Source organism: Papio anubis, chromosome 12, assembly GCF_008728515.1.
Source record: "Papio anubis isolate 15944 chromosome 12, Panubis1.0, whole genome shotgun sequence".
Lineage (NCBI taxonomy): Eukaryota > Metazoa > Chordata > Mammalia > Primates > Cercopithecidae > Papio > Papio anubis.
The window spans coordinates 79,149,845-79,170,207 of NC_044987.1; the positions used below are offsets into that span (position 1 = coordinate 79,149,845).

The following is a 20,363-nucleotide window of genomic DNA, read 5'->3' on the forward strand; positions in this document are numbered from 1 at the left end:
GAAAGAAAATATTCTTCTGTTCTGACCATTCTGTGACCAGGAAGAGCAGGTCAGATATGTTCCCCAAGGGGGTCTGCTCTCCTGATTCCATGGGTCAGCCAGTCTTTGCCTTCTAAAATGCTGCACACAACAGTGTTGTGTTTAAATATGTTGGAATTTGCTGGGTTTTGTTCACAGAATCCCAACAGTGAAAATGATGCCTGGCTTTTAAATTAAACCGATTAAATTTGAGATTATTGTGAGGCCATAAATAACTTCACTCACACAAGAGTAATTGAAGGGGCTCTGTTTTCATACTTGGCTTCTTTTCAAGGGACCCAGGCTCCTGAGAACTCAGAATAGCTCACTAGCCCTCCTTACCCTGAAATGGCCCATTAAGAGATGCCTGTTGGGTGGTAACCTCCCCATACGTTTTCTCAATAAAGAGAAAAAGATGGGAAGGGGTGGGGGAGACTTTGCTTGCATCTAGAGTCGCAGCCTCTCAAAGCTGCAGCCTCTCAAAGCCGTCTGGAGCAGACTGTTTAGTTCTGTGTCCCCTGTCTCATTCAGGCCTCTGCATGTTTTGAAGCTTTCTTTAGTTTTTCCCTGAATCTTGACAGCAGTTCTCTCAATAGGCTAAGGCCCAGCTATGGTTAGCTGAATGCGTGATCAGCACAATGCACTGAATTTTAATGGTGCTGGCTGGCCCTGAAAGCTTGCCAATGGGACAGTGGCCACTGTGCCGGCCCGAGCAGCTGTCTCAGATTCTGAGAGGGGATCCGACTGGCTTCCTAAAGTTGCCTATTTGCTTTTCTTGCAGATCTACACAGACTGGGCCAATCATTATCTAGCCAAATCTGGCCACAAGCGTCTCATCAAGGATCTCCAGCAAGATGTGACAGATGGCGTCCTCCTGGCCCAGATTATCCAGGTTGTGGGTAAGAGCAGATTTTACCTTGTGGGTAATGAGTTACAGTGGAGCCATCCCAAAAGGCTGGGGTGAGGGGAACAGAACACTGAAATCTCTCAGAAGGCAGCTTTCTGTCTCACGTCTTGACAATTGATTTGATTCGTGTTTTGACTCAGGTTGTGTGAGTACCAGCATTGATTTTATGCTTTTCCTGTTAAGGTCACATACACAGAAATATCATCTTGATTCTCTTAGAAGAAAGGCTGGCCAAGGCCAGAGGAAAATGCTGGTGGTTTGGGGAAGAGGTGTTCTGCCCCACTTCTTGCCTCCCATTATCTTTCTGGTTCTCTCATTTCCCCCTTTGTATGGTACTTTTGTGGATTACTCTGGAAATATTTCCCAAAAATAAGTAACATGGGGCTGGTTTAATCTTGCCAACTCTACTTGGGTCTGACAAATCAAAGACTAAGACTCCAGAGAGGGTTAGATGGTCCTGGTTAATACTAGGGGATGGGAACTTGAGCAGTGGAATTTTTCATGCCTTGGCCATGTGCTGGGAGGAGAGAGTTCCTCCAGTGAAGGCACGTGGGTGGATACTGGCCACAGCTCTGCCTTGGGCTTTAAGGCAACCATCCCGTGGGCCTGCCTGAGAGCCCACAGCAGATTGAGGAGGCTTGGAGGTCAATTGGACAGCATTAGCCTGATTATTGTCGCTGGTAGCCTTGACTAAGGGAGAAGATGCAAGGAGAGGACAGGGCCCAGCCTCTCTGGCGTGTTGTTGTTGAAAAGTTGCTCACCCTTCAAGTGTGAGAAGTAGTCTTTCATAGTTGGAGCTCTGCTTAAATCGGTGGAATATGTACCTGAAAACACAGAAGGTTGGCCTTAGCTGAAACATTTGGACTATTGCTGCCATTCAAAGAGAAAGGAGTTTGTTTTCCCTGCTGTCTTATTATTTATTTCTTAAGACTACCCACCATTGATTCTCCTCTTCTCCTTTTTCCTCCTCTCCCTGTATTAGTTTTCTGTTGCTGTATAACAAATTATCGCAAACTTAGCCACTTAAAACAACACGTATTTATTATCTCACAGCTTTTGTGCATCAGAACTCTGGGCATAACTTAGCTGGGTGCCTCTGCAAGGCTTCAGCCAAGCTGTTGCCCAGAGTTGCATTCTCATCTGGAGGCTTGACTGGGGAAGGGTTTGCTTCTATGTTCACTCAGTTTGTTGGCAGAACTAATTTTCTTGCAATTATAAGACTGTGGGTCCTGGCTTCTTGGTGGCTGTCAGCTGGAGGCCACCATCACCTCCTAGAAGCTGCTCTCAGCTCCTTGCCACATAGGCTTCCCAATATCTGCTTGCTTCCTCAATGCCAGCATGGGAGAAAGCTTCTGAAACAAGTCTGCTAACAAGGTAGAATCTTACCTAACCTAACATAATTGTGGGAATGGCATCTTATCAGCTTTGCCATAGTCTGTTGGTTAGAAGCAAGTCACAGGTCCCTACACTCAAAGGGGATGGGATGATACAAGGGCATGAATACCAAAGTGCAGGCATCATTGGGGGTCTCTGTAAAGTCTGTCTGCCACATTCCTTTTTCCAATTCTTCCTCTTCCTCCTACTCTTCATCATTATTGTCCAAAGCTCTTTAAAAATTTCTCTCATTTTCTCAAAACCCTTTTGAAGTAAGTGGTGTTCTCTCCATTTTACAGATGCAGAAATTGAGGCCCAGTGAGGCTTAGTAGTCCAAAGTCACCTGACTAGTTTCCGTGGGAATTCTAACCCAGCCAGTCTGCTTCTAACGCTTCTGTTCTTTGTTCTACTATATTATATCACTTTTTACTCCAGAGATGCTGAACTTAGTGCAGGGCTTTGTCCTCTTTCACTTTAGTAACCACTTATTGAGCACCAACATGTTCCAGCACTGTACTCCTTGCTAAGAATAAAGAACAAATGTGTGGAAGGCCAAGAACCTCAGAGGAAGGGGTGCCATTTTTTTTTGGTAGGGTCTTCATGGAAATACAACTTGCACCTGAACTGGGTTTTGAAGCCCACATCAGCAGAATCACATTATGCATGTGGGCCTACTTTAACTGAGTTTTGCAGCTGTGGAGAGTTTTTCTACCTGAAACCTTCCCAGGTTTTGGCACAGGCAGCAGGAGAGGGAGTATAAAAAGGATCATACTGAGAGGTCTTGCATTCATTCCAGCTCCATTCCTCCTGATTGTGGGATCAGCTCTGCTGCCTGTTTCTCCATCTTTAAAATGCAGATATCCATACTTGTCTTGTCTGATCTTATAGCCATCTTATGAAATTCAAGTTAGGTATCAAATATGACATGTATTTGAAATCTATGACATGTTCCTGGATAGCACTTGGCAGCAGCTACCTAGAAAGGTATGTATAGAAGGATGATGAGGTCTCAATATCTGTGTCAGTATATTGTGATAGATTAGTCATGTCTGCCTTGGGCTCAGAAGAGGCAAATGGGAGTATGTATGTTGTGCATTTTCTAAACATAGTGCTATGAAAATGTAAGTTAGCAGTTTTATCGTTGTTCAGGAGGATGCTTCCCTGAATCTATTCAGATGAGATGAACTTCCCTAGATAGTGGCGTCTTTAGGCCTAGGGTACTGGTTTGCAGTTCCAGAGACCCAAGTTAGCACCACTTGTTCAGGCCACAACTGAGGCCACTAAATTGCTTCCCTAAACCCTCAAGCACAGGATCGCTCTGTCCAGAGACTCCTGAAGTAAGGCTGGATATCAGCATGTGACTCTCTCGCCAGACTGGTTGTGCTGGGGCTTGGAAACTGCTCTATATGTAGAGAACAGACTAAAAGGAGGATTGAGAAGACAGCAATCATAGGCATCTCCTGTGTGACTTCTTTCCTCAGTTGTCTATCAGCCAGCTCCGAGCATTTACTCTTAGATTGTCTTATGAACGCAGGTCTCTTGGTGAAAGAGGGGGAGAAGCATCTTCTAACTCGGGTGTTGAACTACTGGCCATTTGAACACTTTGCCTTTCAAGTCCATGCTTTCCCCCATACATACCCATTAAAAGAAAATGTAAAAATATATATTTGTATGTGTACACATATTTAATATACATATATGTATATGTAGAGAGAGAGATCCATATCTATGTATCTACAAAAAATTTTCCCAGAATTGGAATCTTGGTGACTTTCATCTTATGCTGGACAGAATTCTAGTGGCTGCACTTGTTCTTTGACTGGCAAGCTCCTACTCATTCTTTCTTTTCTTTTTTTTTTTTTTTTTTTGAGACAGAGTCTCGCCGCCCAGGCTGGAGTGCAGTGGCGTGATCTCGGCTCACTGCAAGCTCTGCCTCTTCGGTTCACGCCATTCTCCTGCCTCAGCCTCCCGAGTAGCTGGGACTACAGGTGCCCGCCACCATGCCCGGCTAATTTTTTTGTATTTTTAGTAGAGATGGGGTTTCACCATGTTAACCAGGATGGTCTCGATCTCCTGACATCATGATCCACCTGTCTCGGCCTCCCAGAGCGCTGGGATTGCAGGCGTGAGCCACCACGCCTGGCCTCCCCTTCTCAACATTTAGTACTCCCCTAAACATTCCTCTGAATTCTATATCACACCGTTCTACTTTCTAGGGATCTGCCACAGCTCTCAACTGTCAGGTTTGGAAGGGGCCTTTAAAAGCCCCAATCTGATGAATGAATTGCTTCTGTAAAAAGTAGTCAACAACCTCTATTAATTACTTCCTGTGATGGGCAGCTTACTACTTTTTCAGGCACTAGTTCTAATGGTGGAGAGTTGGAATCCTTCAAAAGCTCTTGTCTGAGATTCAGGCTGCTATAACAAAATACTAGACTGAGTGGCATATAAACAAAAGACATTTATTTCTTACGATTCTGGAGGCTGGAAGTCAAAGGTCAAGGTGCTGGCAGATTCTATGTCTTGGGAGGGCCCACTTCCTCATTCGCAGACAGCCATCTTTTCACATGGAAGGAAGGCGTGATCAAGCTCTCTTGGGCCTGTTTTATAAGGGAACTAATCCTGTTCATGAGATCTTTACCCTCATGACCTAATTATTTCCCAAAGGCCCCATCTCCAAACACCATTACGTTAGGGATTAAACCTGCATAGAGAATTTTGGGAGGACACAAACATTCAGACCACAGCAGCTCTTCTTTTATTAAGTCCTCCCCTTGGTAGTGTCCCTTCCCTGTAGGGCTACAAAGAACAATTCAATCTGGGGACAGTGTGAGCATCAAAATCAATTGAGGACAACAGTGGATTATAGCCACTAAATAAAATAGGAATCCACACGCCTATGATAATAAATAGATACATTTAAAAATAGATCTATCAATGGAGGAGAAGAGAGGGCTGGACTCTACAGGAGAATGTTGACTGATAAAGGTAGAGGGAGTTGCAACCATCTGGTAGATGGGAGTTAAGGCAAGAATCATCAACAGATGCTGAAATCTAGAAGGGAAAATTTGAGGAGGAGCAGGATTTTTGCATAGTCTCAAAATATCTCTCTATTGATTGCTTATTAGCTGCAAGGGGAAACAAAGTAAGTACTAATTGGAGTATCCAGGTCACATCATGACTAGGTGATGAAAATTACATCACTGGTGAGAGACAGATGGACGTCATGTGCTTCCTGAGGTCATACCCTGAGAAGAACACAGCATCACTTACGTCGTATTCCAGTCAGGGATGGAAAACCTGAAACTAATCATGAGGAATCTCAGACAAACCCAAATTGTGGAACATTCTATTAAAAAAAAAAAAAAAACTGGGCCATATTGTTCAAAAATGTGAATACTGTGGAAGACAAAGGCTGAGAAACTGTTCCAGGATGAAGGAGACTAAAGAGATGTGACAACTAAAAGCACTATATAATCCTGAACTGCATCCTGTGCAGGGCAATAACATGGTCTAAAGGACATTTTTTAGTCAATTGGCAAAACTGGAATGTTGGAATTAAATCAATGTTAAATTGTCAGAATTTATAGCTGTACCATGGGAGACAATATCCTAGTTCTTTGGAAATAAACACTAAGCATAAGAAGCAAAGTGCATGATCCACGTGGCTTACTCTGAAATGACTCAGAAGAAAGATATGTGTGCCTTACAGATAAAGAGGGGGAGGGTAGGAGAGGGAGAAAGGAAAGGAGAATGGATGAGGTATATGAGAATTCTCTATACTATTCCTGTAACTTTTCTGTAAGTTTGAAGTTATATCAAAATGAAAAGTTAAAAAGAAAACATATCTAAATCAAGGCCCATCAAAATTTGCAGGCAGCAAAATTGTGCCTTTTAAGGGACAGCCCCTTTCTAGGCCCGGGAGGAGTGTAGAGATGATGGCATGGTTAAGGACCCACTCCATCATGGGTCGGGTGCTAAGACCCGATCTAGGACGGAGTGGGGATGGTGGGAAGGTGGCAATCACAGAAAGGTTCCTCAAGGAGCTTGCCTATAAGCCAAGACTTCAGACTTTATTAAGAGTGAGACAGGCAAAGCAGTCAGGGAGGGCATTCCCAGCAGAGAAAATAGTGTGTAGAGAGGAGAGCCAGAGGGCCAGCAAGGCAAAGTCGGGCAGGGCCACCAGGTATAAGGCAACAAATTCTGGGCTTTAGCCTAAGAACAAGGGCTGGTGGTTGACGAGTTGATTTTTCAGGCTGGGAAGGGACATCAGATGTGTAACTTCAAGGAAAATCTTAAATGTTTTTTGTTTTGTTTTATTTTGAGACAGTCTCACTCTGTCACCCAGGCTGGAGTGCAGTGGTACGATCTCGGCTCACTGAGGCCTCCGCCTCCTGGGTTCAAGCAATTCTCCCACCTCAGCCTCCCAAGTAGTTGGGATTACAGGCATGCACCACCATGCCCGGCTAATTTTTGTATTTTTAGTAGAGATGGGGTTTTGCCATATTGGCTAGGCTGGTCTGGAACTCCTGGCCTCAAGTGATCTGCCTGCCTTGGCCTCCCAAAGTGCTGGGATTATAGGTGTGAGCCACAAGCCTGGCCTTAAATGCTTTCTACATGCCCTGTTCTTAAGTCTTCATCTATCCCAGACACCCCTGGAGCTGGGCTTCCTAGATAGTGGGATTGTTTGGGACTTTTCCGCCATCATCTTCCATAAGGCAGAAAGTGGGCCTTTTGCTACTGTTCTTTAGGAGCCTTCCTTTGGTGGCTAAGGTTGGATCTGTGTGTTCAGCCTCTTGTTAGTGTGATTATCTTCTTGAGTCATGAGCTTCCCCAAGTTGACAATTGCCTGCCAGCCCATCACAGTGGCATCTCTGTGAATTATTAAGAAGGTTTATGAGGCCAGGATAAACAGCATGAATCAAGAGAGAGACAGCCCTCCCTCCTTTGCTTACGTTGCTGTCACTCAGGGAGGATGCCAGAAGAGTTTGGAGCAAGAGAAGCAGGGAGGGAGAGAGAAGGGGTAGGAGAAAAATGGATAAGAGTTGAGAGAGGAAGGAAAAGATGAACAAAGGAGGATTGGAGAAAAGGGGAGCAAAGGGAGAGAGAGAATTTCTTCTTAGAAGTGGGAAGACCTGATAGCAGCTTCTTTTCCACCACCATTTGGGCTGCCTCTGCATACAACCAGGAAATTCAGACAACATGTAGGACTATCCCTTCTTTCTGTTGATGTTCTACTACCATTATGTGACCCTGGGTAAGTCATTTGCCTTTCTGGGGAGCCAGTTTTTGTCTCTTCCCATTGGCAGGATTGTTAACTGCCAGGGATGGTAAGTGCATTGATGCACAAGCTATACTGAAATGCTCTGAATCCTTTAATGAAGTCTTTTGAAAAGTAATAAGCTTGATGCCACTGTTCTTATTTTAAAAGTGCGCTGATGCTTTCCAGTCACTAACTTGTCACCTTGCATGCAGGCAGGTTACTGCATTAGTGGGGCTAAGAAAGTCTTGAGTACGCTGGGATAAATAAATTACCATTGGCACTTAAAGATGCCAGTTTTAATCACAGATGAGGACTTTGGGGATAAGTGCCTTTGTTTCTTTGATTATCTGCTTTTGGGATGCTGCCAAAGACCCCTTGCCCTGAGTTAATAAATTCAGCTTCGAAGACCAAGCTCTTCCTTCTTACCAGCAGAATCAGAGCTGCTATTAGCACTCTAATTATTTATGACAACCATAGGAATTCCTGGGAATTTAAGTAAAGGAGAAGTGTTTCAAGTATATGAAACTGGAAACTAGGAGGCCCAAAACTCGTTTTGTAGTTTTATTAATTATTTATTTTGAGATTGGATTAGTCATTTGATTCATCTCTTCCCATATACTCTTTACAGTGGTTGTAATTAGGCTCTACCCCATCAGTTTATTTTGACTTTTGTAAAATGGAACTATTATGCTTGTAAGAGCCATGATATTTAAATTCAAAGAGCACCTGACTGGGTTTAGGTGACAGACCATGAAAAGGAATTAGAAGAGAAATTAGACCAAGCCCTTTGGTTTCATTATTCAGGTGGCATATAAAGAATCTTTAAAATGTCCCAAATGACTTCTTAGGATCACAGTTATCCATCCTTTACTGTAATGAGCACTAATGGTCTAATGCTGAAGTAGGTATTGATCAGAATCCAATGACTTATGACTTTGGCCATCACGAGTATCCAGTTGGAAGACACCTTGATTGGCCTTGATTCTCAAAAGCCACATATTTATTCTCTCCAGTGCTGAGTGTCAAAATCCAAGGTCAGAGCTCATGCCTGCCATAATTTCCCATGTATGAAAGAGTGCCATTTGTCAAGTGTTTGGTTTTTTGGGTCTTTAGTATGTACATCTGTATTACAAGTGGAAGGATAGCTGCCTGAAAATAGGCAGCTATTCTTGATTCATCTCAATGCTCAAGAATCAAGATTTCTTGATTCATTGAGATATTCAAAGACTTATTTCTTAGTTCCATTCAACAAGTATTTATTGTGTGGCTCCTGTGTACCAGACACTGTGCTAAGCTCTGAGGTGATGGTAGGAAATGAAGCACATAAGAATCTCTGTTCTTATGAAGTTTACATGCTAGTGATATATTCTGGTTCATTATATTTTCTAATAAACAGAAGAACAAACACCCATAAGTGATTCCATTCAGTGGTCGCCTTGTTTGTGGTTTTCATGGCACCTCTTTTGGGAGCAAGGCTTTCTACAATGCCTATCCTATTGTTCTTATATTAAGAGGAGTTGAGAAAATGCAATTAGATCTCTGAAGATTGGGATTTTCCCAGGTGGGTCATAAACCTTAACATCTATTACTTCTGGCAAGTTCTAAAAAAAGGTGTAGATTAGACTGAATATACACTAGCCAGTCTGTCTTATGGTGATCAGATTTTTGAACAATTTTCTGCCACTCGCTTGCTTCTTAATTTTCACTTTTCTCTCAAGATAGAAATAGTAGAGAAAAAATAAATTCAATTTGGGACAATGGTTCAGATTTCTAAAATCTTGGAGGCTTGGGACACTGTTATTCTATTATCTTTTTTAGACAGTTTCCAATGGCTTTTCTCTTCATGGAAGTTTTAGGTATCATATTTATTAAAATATGACATGATTTTATTTGGGGAATTCAATTTTGTGAGCAGTTATTAAGCTCTAAGGATACAGATGTGAAACATAAACTACACACGTCTGCCAGGGTCTCACAGCATAGTTGGGGGAAACAAGAAAAGGAGGAGTTATGTACTGGATGATTAAGAACAAAACAGAGACAGGTACAGGGTGCTGTGAGAACAGAGGCCTGAGTATAATACATATTACTGGGTTAATGATTCTACCATTTAGAAAATACTTACTACGTGTTGGGCACCATGCTGAGCATTTTACTGACATCATCTAATTCTCATTGCTTCTCTGGTGAAGCAGGTAGTAGTAACTATGTTTTATAGATGAGGCAACTGTGACCCAAAGAGGTTGAATGACATGCCTGATGTCACACGCTAAAAAACTCTGCAGCTGGAATTCACGCTAACATATCTTTGCCTCCAAAGCCAGTGCTCTAACCACTATGCTTACTGACCTTCTTGTGCTGCTGTATTCTCAAACATAGTCTCTCCATAGATATCTTGGACTGTGTCGTGCCAGGGACTCCTCCATACTTATGATGAACTGCATTCACCCTGGGAAGCTGGGCCAATCCTCCTTTGTATTAGTACTTGTTTTCCTGTGAATGCCATGCAGCCTTTTTTATCACTTCTCTGAGTAGCTGGGTGATATGACTTCACACATGTGTGTCCCTTGATCTAATTTGGACTTACTGTGTGGCATTGGTCAAGTCACATAGTGAGAAAGTGATAAAGTCTCACTTTCTCATTTTCCCCATTTGCCACTGCTGTGGGAATAGTTATTAGGACAAACAAAAACAATATTAGTCTGGCCAAAGATAGAGTGAGATGCTTTCATTTGTGGCTTTTGTCCCTGGGAGCTGAGTTGTAGCTGGACTGATCCACTCTGAACCATTCTGTCTTTTGTGACAGTTGTGTTTGCCTTTCCAAGAGCCTAAAGTACAATCACAGCTCACTCTCTTTCCCAGTCTCCAAGCATTTCCACGATGCCCCATCACTCCAAGACTGTCATCGATGCAGTTGTCTCTGTTTTAGATGACGACCTTGCCCCAGCTGTCCCTGGAGGACGGCAGCTCGATGAGTAAGTCCTGAAGCTTGCTAGATGTGTCTCAGTATTTCACATGCCTGCACTGATTGGACAAACCCTGGTATGGGCCTTAGGACTTGGTTGCCTCAAGTGTCCTGAACATCACTACTGAAAGTGTCTCTCTGGTGATTTATTTTTCTGACTTGTGCTTCCTTTTTCAGCAAATGAAAAGATTGAAGACATCAATGGCTGTCCGAAGAACAGATCCCAAATGGTAAGTGGTGCATAGGTAGCAAATGTTTGAGTTCTGTCAGTAAGCCCTGCCTCTAAATGATATTGACCATCTTGAAAACATTCATACCAGATGCTTTACTCCAGGGGATTATATTAATAAACTCACAGCTATTTCCAAGTAGCCGTGTTCTGCTTTTCTGACATTTGTTGGCATTTATTGAAAAATGGCTGTGATTTTTATGTAGATTGTGAGACAGTTAAAGTGAAATATTGTCCTTGCTCTTAGACACAAATTATGCAGAACTGGTACAAACATATACATGTTTAGTACTTGAAATGTTATGACTCGTTCTGCTTCCTCAAAGACCCACATCAATATGTGTTTGTGTGTGGAGCTGAGGCATGGATGAGGTGATGGTATCTTACTAATCAGAAACTGGAGCATGTGGTCAGATTGCCTTTAAAGGTTAGAATGATGTGAAATCAGAACTGTGACAGGAAATGTGAAATGTGCAGTCACATCTGAAGCTTTTCAACATAACCTTTGCAAGTGATATTCTCTCTGGCATGATGCATTTAAGCTCTGATATTATAGCTTTATACATAACCCCCAAAACTAATCTTTTAAAAATCTGTTCTTTTTCTTATTGCATGTCCTGCACATAATCTTTGAATTAAAATTTATGGTCATTGTTGAGTTCAGAAAACATCAACTTAGTTTTTCACTTCAAAACACATTTCAAGCACGAATATTTATTTAAAAAAATGTATGTTTTCAGTGTCTGTTAAGATAACACTAATAACCTATTTAAAACATGAAGGTGGCAACTTAAGGAAAACTATTTTTTGCTGGACATTCGCTTCCAGAAATCTAAAAAAAAAAAAAAAAAGGCATAATTTGCTTCTCTAACCCCATCCTACCTCCTTTGAGTAGGCACAGTTTGATAGGTCTCATATCAGAATAAACCAAAATGATTGGCATTCCTTGGGTTTACTGTTTAGTTTTCTGAATTGTTATCCCAATGACTTGGGCAAATAGGCAGCCTTTTCAGCTGGCTTTGTTTTTCGTGCACAAAAACATTTTTTTAATAAAGATGTCAGTGTATGTATGGAAGGGGAGTCATTTTCCAGTTTATATTCTGAAAAAGTTTTTGTTGTTGTTGTTCCACTGAAGGTTTTCTTTCTTTTTGATCCAAAGACCAACCACTCCTTACATAGGAAAGTCCCCAGGCTGACATCTCATGGCTACTTTGACTTTTGGAAAAACTGGGCTGCTATTTTTGCTGCAGCTACTGCAGCTGTCTAGGGTATTAATAATTGAGAAAATTTGGATGATAGAAGACTTAATTTTAGTGCAGGCATGCTACACATGTAGTCCTATCTTCATATGAAACAGATGCATTATTTCCCTCCAGGATAGGTACTGATGCAATTGCCCTAGCCTATTATAATGTGCATGTAGAACTGGTGTGTAGAAATCGTCAACCTTTTATTCTATTTGGTGCACCTGTATTCTAAGCACCTTCTGTTGGAGGTTTTGCTTGTTGTTAGAGTCTACTTCCAAGCTTATACAGATTGAGTAGCCCTAATCTGAAATATTTGGGACCAGAAATGTTTTGGATTTTGGAATATTTGCATTGTATTTACAGCATCCCAAATCCGAAAATCCAAAGTGTTTCACTGAGCACTTTCCTTGAGCCTCATGTCATGCTCAAAAAGTTTCGGGTTTTGGAGTATTTCAGATTTTAGATTTTTAGATTTGAGATGCTCAACATGTAATATTGTCACTTCAGATTCCTCTTTGCAAATTTATATGCAAATAAGTTACTTATAAATACTACCATAGCACCAATGCAGTGTTGCAGTTTCTCCATAACTCTTTCAGCCATGCCAGTGCTGTATTGTTTTGTTTTTGTTTTTGTGTGTGTGAACTGTGTGTGTGTGTTTTTTTCTTTTTTAGAACACAAGAATATAAAATCCTATAATTGTCTGTGATAATTAGTTCCAGCTTAGGGGTGAGGAGGCAGACACAGTCTTGTGGTAAGCCTAGCAGAGAATAGTTCAGCGTACAGGATGTGAGTCCAGGAAAATGTAAGAACCTCTGCCACAGTTATTCTATTCTGTAGGAAATAAGTAGGATGATGGTAAGGACAATAGGATCATTGTTCTTGCCCCTACATCACAAAACAATGACAAGTTCATAAAGCAGAACTCACTAGATCACACAGGAAGTTTTTTCGATAGACAGGCATGGGTGATTTTCTGGCTAATAGGACACCTGTGTGCACACAAGCATATTTTGCTCAAGTATGATTTGAGAATATGGTATAGGGTGTGAGCCACCATTTCTAGATTCCTAGGTGGTTAACCTTCTAATTAGACTTTATATGGGTGGCCAATAATAAACATTGGTTGTTTGCTAAATATTGCCTGTTTGGAGGATACCAAAGGAGGAGATATGTAGAAAGCATGGCAGAAGGAAGATGACACACAATGAGATGAGAGCTTGGGAAGTGTATCCTGTTAGGAGGGTAACGGGCTCTGCCAGAAAAAAAGAAAGTCAGCATAGAGTTAATGTGGTCACTCCCTAAGAAAACAGATAGAGCACCTTTAGGGTCCTTTAATAATGGAGACAAAAGCAGTTTTATTTCAGAGCAGGAATGGAGTGGGTGCTATTTCAGTTTTCAGTGGGTCAGTTCGTATCCTCAGCTAAAGGGTAGGTTAGGAGCATGAGCTTTGTAGGAGGAGCAAGCCCTGGAAGAGGGCACCTTTTTCTCCCTCCCTTCACTCTTCCTAACCCACTAGGCTGTCCAGCTGCTCTGTTCTCTGCCCTAACTCCTGCGGTCTTCCCAGAGGATAGGGAAGTGAAAGCAGACATTTGTGGAATATGGCTTAGAGGATTCCAGGGGCAGCAGTGCGTAATCATAATGGGCTTGGCATTGTGTACTTTTAGACTGTCAATCTGCAAGCAGTCACAGAGTGCCTGCTAATGCCAGGTGCTGGGCTAGGCCAAGCTGAATACACAGGTGACCAAGATGTGATCCCTGCCCTCAAAGAACTCAGATGAGTGGGCAAGAGACCAGAGAACAATTAGAACAATAGACTACTGCAGCTGCGCCCACAGACATCTGTGCATGGCACAGTGGGGACCTATTCTACCCCCAGGACAAGGAAGGTTCCAAAATAGCTTCTAAAGGGTTAGTCTTGAAAGGCCAGAGAGTTCACCACAAGAGACGATGGGTGGAAGAGGATTCCAAGCGGAGACAGCCAGGCATGGAACCCGTTTCTGGAGAATGGGTTTACCTGAGGATATCATGGATCCCACAGAGGAAGGTTTTACAAACAATCATTCATTGACGGTACCAAATTGCCACGAACTGTGTCTGGTGAGGCTCTTCTAGCCCCTCGGCAACATCAACTCCTCGTCCTGCTGTGCCTAGGGTGAAAGGAGGGGCATGGAAGAGCCCAGAGTACAACAGACTCATAGGCACAGAGGTCTTTTCAGACCTGGGATAAGCCTTCTGTATGCTTTATCACACAGATTCCTACATCTGGGGGAGAAACCTCAGAACAGAGTTTTCTAAAGCAAAAAATTCAAGGTCATCAATTCCTGTGGACAGAAGTTCAGCCATGAAATTCGGGAAACGGAAACACAACCCAGTTGGAAGCAGCTGTTAATATTTTTATAGCAGCACTAATGTGCATCTACACAGTTCTTTAAGGCTTATGAGCCCATGACACATTCAGTCCTCCTGACTGCTGTGGGCTGGTGTAACACTCACACCTTTTGGGTGAGAAACTGAGATGCTGTTTCCGGGACGCAAGCCTGATGCTTTTCCATCAGCATTTGTAACCCTCAGTGCCGCCCTCCTCTTGGCCTTCATCAAATGGCACCAGGACTGTAACCCAAAGGCAGAGAGGCACAGCAGTGGCTTCCCTTTCCTGGAGCAAGCCCAGCCTTGGCTTGTTTTTAAGGAGCCCTTTGCCCTGTTTCAGTCTGACCCAGATGCTTTTGGGGCCAAATTCTTGGAGATGGAGCTTTAGAAACAACACTCCCACCCCATTCCCTCTCCCCCACCAAATTCATCCCCTTGGCCCTTAAGTAAGTGTGTGTGTGTGCGTCAGAGCTGGTTAAAATGTTTTGTCTATTTAACATTGCCATGGCAACCAAGGGGCATCTCTTTGGCTTTCAAGTGGTGTGTTCAGCAGAGTTATGTGTTAGTGTGGAAGGAAAAACATTGCTTGGAGGTTAGCCAGCGGGTGCTGGGGCGGACCTGCTTCCCAATTTGAACTCACTATACTCAAGACATTGGGGGCATTGGCTCACTTTGGAGCCTGGGAATAACCAGTGGCAGGGGGTGGTTTTCTTTTTTCGTCATAATTATTTTAAGCAGCTTGCCTTTCTGTTGTTGATGAGGAGAAGTGCAAAGTTAGGGAGGCTTGCTTGCCTTTTCAGCAAAAAAGCCCCAGGCCTGCTTTCCCCTTTAGCTGATCTTGGGCCTGGGGTCACCTGAGCCCAGAGCTTCCTCTGGGCTCTTCAAGGAGTCCTCCTGCCTTCTTCCCTCAGTGCATCTAGACTGAGGGCCAGCCTGAACTTGGGGACCAGCCAGGCCAGGTTTCCAATTCCTTTTCTGCTATTCTGCAGCCTTGAGCTAATTACTTAATTCTTTGAAGCCTCATATTTCCTTTTCTATGAAGTGGGGTTGATAATAATACATACCTCATAAAGTTTTCATGAAGACTAATGAGGCAATGAAAATGATAATAATGGATAATAATAATTAAAGTGACAAAATACAACCAAAGCTTACAGCGTTTGCCTTGTGCTAAGCACCATTCTAAGTGCTTTACAAATACAGCATGTCCCCTTAGTTCATCCTCCCAATAGCCCTTTGATGCTGGTGATCTTATTATCCCTATTCTCCTGGCATATAATCAGCACTCAGTATATGGCAGTTGCTATGACAATGAAGATTTCTTTCAGTGGCCATTCATGTTTTGGGAGACATGGAACCCTTTGGAAATCTGAGAACCCTTCAGAAATCTTCTAGCTCTCTCCTCCCCAGATTGCACTTACCCCAGAATTTTGCATACAACCTGAGCAGATCATGAACCCCAGAGGCCAGCTCATGTATGCCCTGGGGCTCCATAGACCCCAGGTTTGGTGCCCCTGCTGCGTAGGGCACAGCTCTGCTTCTTGCCCTGTCCTTTCAGGGAGCTCTATGGAAAATGCCCACATTGGAGTTCCTAAGACAGTAGGAATCTACACTTAGGCACAGAGAAGGGCCAGGTAGTGATTTTCTAACTTCTATTCCATAAGCAGAACCCCTCATTTTCCCAAATAAAAGCTATGGAACCCCATATATGAGCGATAAAAGCTGCTATAAGTAGGGATAGGTAGCCCAGGACAAGGCCACCTCCTTTGCAGGAGGCCAGCACCTGGAGAGATGCAGTGGGATGGAGCCTAGGAAGGAACTTGGCAGCATCAGGTTTCTGCTCTGCTCCTGGCTCCAGCCCTCCTTTCTCTGGTCCTCCTCAGTCTCTTTTCTGTGAAAAGACACAGTCGGATTAGGTCTCACTTACCTCTGACCTCTGCAAGGCATCACAGCTGAGAGCAAGGGCTGGGAAGGCCAACTGCTTGTAACCCAGGCATGTCCCTTAGGCTGTAAGGGAACCAGTTCCTATAACAGAGGTAGTAACAGTACCTGCCCCACAGGGTTGTTTTAAGGCTTCCATGGGACAATCTACATGAAGTGCTGGCACGTTGCTGGCCACAGAGTTGCTGGCCTCAGTAGATGTTAGCTCTTTTGATGATTTTTCAAGGGACTTAAGTATTTGTTTAAAAAAAGCAGACATGCCTCGGGAACAGCCAACCCTGCTTTTGGGTGGGGGCTTGTTTAGTGGGGTTTGAATTCATCTGTATACCTACATCTCTCTGAATGATAGCACTGGACTCAAAGGAAACCCCTGAGAGATCTCATGTCACAGAGCAGGGTGGTCAGTCTCACTCAGTCCCATCATAAGTAGCCCTGGATAATCCACTTGGCCTTGGCACTTGACTTCCTTCTATGAGAAATGTGGAAGAGAACAACACCTCGCAGGGTTGCCATGAGATTTTAATGAGCTAACATTTACTGAGTACTCACCATGTACCAGACTATGTGCTGAGAGCCTACTTAATCACTCAGAACAGCCCTATGATAAAGATGCAGTTATTGTCTATATGTTGTACATGGGGACTGAGGATTTAAAAGGTTGCTCTTGGTCCCAGATTATTTACCTAGGCAGAGGCAGAGTTGGAGCTCGAACCCAAGTCTATTTTCAGAGATATGGTGTTTACCTCTGTGACAGAGAAGGGGTATCAAAAATAGTCTCCACCTCACCAAGCCTTGTTCTCCTTAATTTTCATCTGCTGATACAGCAGAACCAGTTAGGCTTAGCTGAGAGTTAGCAAAAAGGGAGGAGATGGAATATTTCTGGAAAGGGCCTGAGTTGACCTGCTGATGGGAACATGAAAGCTGAAATAGGGGCAGGTGGCCCCTTGTGAAAGGCAGCTCCTTGAGTTGGCCTCGAAGAGCCCTGGCGCCAGGTACCTCTGGCTACATTCTCTCCAGAGTCTCCTGGGCCAGGAGAAGGCCATCTGCAGTGGGATCAGGTTTCCAGACCCAGTGACCTTGAGCCCTCCCAACAGCTGCCAGAAAGCCGGCCACATGCCTGGGGAGTGTCTGAGATCCCTGGGCAGCTGAGTTGCCTCTTCCCTGGGCCCTGGGCCTATTTTTACACGGCCCTAAGGGTACACACATGTTGCAGAACCAAGAAGGAATGAAGAAAAGTCCATAGGCCACTTAGAATTTAAAGCAAAGTAGCAGGAGCTCAGGGCCAAGATCAACAGGAAGCATGCACTGCTTCCCGCCCAGGGCGGCACATACACACTATCACTTTTATGTGTTGGCCATTGTTCATTGTCTTTCAAAGGTGGCAACAACCTCCACATCTGTCTCTCTCTTCAGTCATGCCTGTATAAAACTCTCACTGCGTTCCCATTTCCCTCTCCATACTCTTGAGCACAGAATAGAAGATCCTTCAAGATCTGATTACCATCCTCTCCTACCACTTGGCCACTCAAACTCTATGCCCCAGCAAGACCAGATACCTTGCAGTATGCCAAAGAGGCCATGTATTCTCATGCCTTTGTACTTTGATAATGTACAAAGTACTTATTTACAGACAAAGTACTGTCCAGTCTGCTAGGAGTGACCTCCCGCTTGCCCCTTCCTGGGCAGTGTGACCTTTAATATTCAGGTCACTTGTTTCCTCAAGGTGTTGACATAATGAGGTGCCTGTCATCTTTTGTGTCCCCAAGTGTCCTGTGCCTGCCTTTAGTATAACACACTCTCTTGTGGTTGTCTGTTTACTCATCTTCTTGAAGGAGATACCATGTCTTTCACTTGAGTATCCTAAGCATCTGTCATTTTGGTGAATGGCATGTGGTCAGCATTTAGTAAATACAGGATGGGTAGGTGGACAGACAGAAAGACCAAGGAGGGAGCTGACCTGAATGTATGTGTGTGTGACTAGAGGATTGTAACATGCCATTATTCTGATTTCATTATCTACAGCTGAGCAGTGCTTTGAGCACTCAGTATTAATTTGGAAGTTCTTTATAGGATTTAAAAAATAGATATGTAGCACTGTTCTAGAAGTGTCTTTCCCTAATTCTTTTCTTCCTCAGTTTATCCAGAGGACCCAAATAGAACGCTGTAATTACTCTCAGGAATTGTGGTTAATTTTTAGTTTGTTGAGTTTTTTGTGTTGCTTGAGGTGAGCATATTTAAGCACCCTCACAACCACCAGTTTATTAATGTTGATAACAAAAACAATGATAAGGTACTGTTCTAAGTGCCTTACATGTTTTAACTCATTTTATTCTCATAACAGTCGTATAGAATGAGGAATATATTTTATTCATTCCATTAAAAAGAATGGAGAACTTAGACCTTGATGCCACTTGATGTGCTCTGCCAGGGGCCAACTGTGGGTTGTGATAAAGAACCTCTCATTCTTTCCCCTCACACTGTAGCGCCTTTGTCCCTGACTTTCCACCATGCTTTTATTTAATAAAGTACAGCAAACACTTAGAGTAGGTACTGGTTTAGATATTTCATCTGTATTGACTGATTTTATCTTCCTAAAGCTCTATGAGAGCATATATAATTATTATTGTCATTTGACAGATGAGGAAACAGAGAGCAGTTGAGTAACTTGCCCAAGGTCACACAGCTAGTAAGTGGCAAGCTGGGGTTTGTTTGCTGGAAGGCTGACTTGAGAGTCTACTCCCTTAACTGTTATACTATTCTACATGTAAAGAAATTGATTAAAGGAGAAAAAAAAGACTCACTATGACATGGAAAGGCAAATATTCCATTTGTAACCCTAGCCCCTCATCTAGGCATAGGCAGAGGCTCAGGAGTCGACATTCTATTGTGGGAAGGAGATGTGAGATAAGAAGAATAAGCATGGGCTCTGGGATCAGGCAGACCTGGGTTCCACACACGGGGCATGTGTGCTGGGCAAGTTAATTTAATTTCTCTGAGTCTGTCTTCTCATCTGGAAAAGGATAATGATGGAAGCTACCTTCTAGGGTTGTTGTGGGGGGTTATAAAAGGCACCTGGTTTCATCTTGGCTCACAGTGAGTGCACATGAGAAGGTCATTCCCTGCCCTGTTTACAAGTCACATATTTTCTAACTATGGTACATCAAAAGATTTCTTCATATTCAAAAAGTATGCCCTCAGTGGGGTAGCTGAATAATGTCAACCCATCCCCAACAATGTTCACATCCTAATCCCCAGAACCTGTGAATATATTATCTTACCTGATGAGACACTTTGCAAATGTGATTAAGTATTTTGAGATGGGATAATGATCCTGGATTATCTGGGCAGGCCCAATGTGATTACAAGGATTCTTGTAAGGAAGGTGAGAGAGGTGACAATGGAAGTTAAGTTGGAGAGAGAGATTGGAAGTTGCTAAGTTGCAGGCTTTAAAGGTGGAAGAAGGGGCCATGAGCAAGGAATGCAGGTGACCTCCACAAGCTGGAAAAGGAAAAGGAAACAGATTCTCCTCTAGAGCTTCCAGAATGGATGCAGCCCTGCCAAATCCTAGGTTTTAGCCCACTGAGACTGATTTTGGACTTCTGACCTCCAGAACTGTAAGATAATACATTTGTATTGTTTTAAGCCATTAAGTTTGTGGTTCATTTATTGCAGCAGCAATAAGAAACTAATACACTGGGATTCATGCAAAATAACTCTTGCTATATCAGAGAGTAAGCTATTTGGATTTTACAGCATAGGCTCATTTTGCTGTAAAGGTAGGTTCCTTGGATTTCTGAGTTTACTGGAAGGTGCTTCTATGGTTAGAACCCTTCAGAATGGAGCTTGCTGCATCAGTCCATTCAGAGCACATCACTGTAGGGAAGCATGTGGAGGACAGAGACCCACAGCTTTTTATTTCTAGCACTGTGTCCACATTGTGGGCTGATAGACATACTGAACTGTCATGAGAGAGGCAAGTGCATCTCATCTCAGTAATTAGAAGTGAATATTGCATCTTCTGGACCTCTTTGCCAACGTAAACTCACAAG

At 43.2% G+C, this 20,363-nt stretch overlaps 1 protein-coding gene across 13 annotated transcripts in view; it reads left to right on the forward strand.

The window, feature by feature from the left end:
- Positions 1–20,363, forward strand: part of NAV2 (neuron navigator 2) — a 768,631-nt gene that overhangs the window by 480,952 nt on the left and 267,316 nt on the right. For all 13 annotated transcript variants that reach the window (XR_002517349.2, XM_021926842.2, XM_021926846.2 and 10 more), the window contains 2 exons: positions 800–917; positions 10,705–10,757. Coding sequence is in view for 12 of the 13 variants with exons in the window: in XM_021926842.2 (XP_021782534.2) it covers positions 800–917; positions 10,705–10,757 (171 nt within the window). In the remaining variant the exon portion in view is untranslated. The remainder of the gene's footprint in view (positions 1–799; positions 918–10,704; positions 10,758–20,363) is intronic.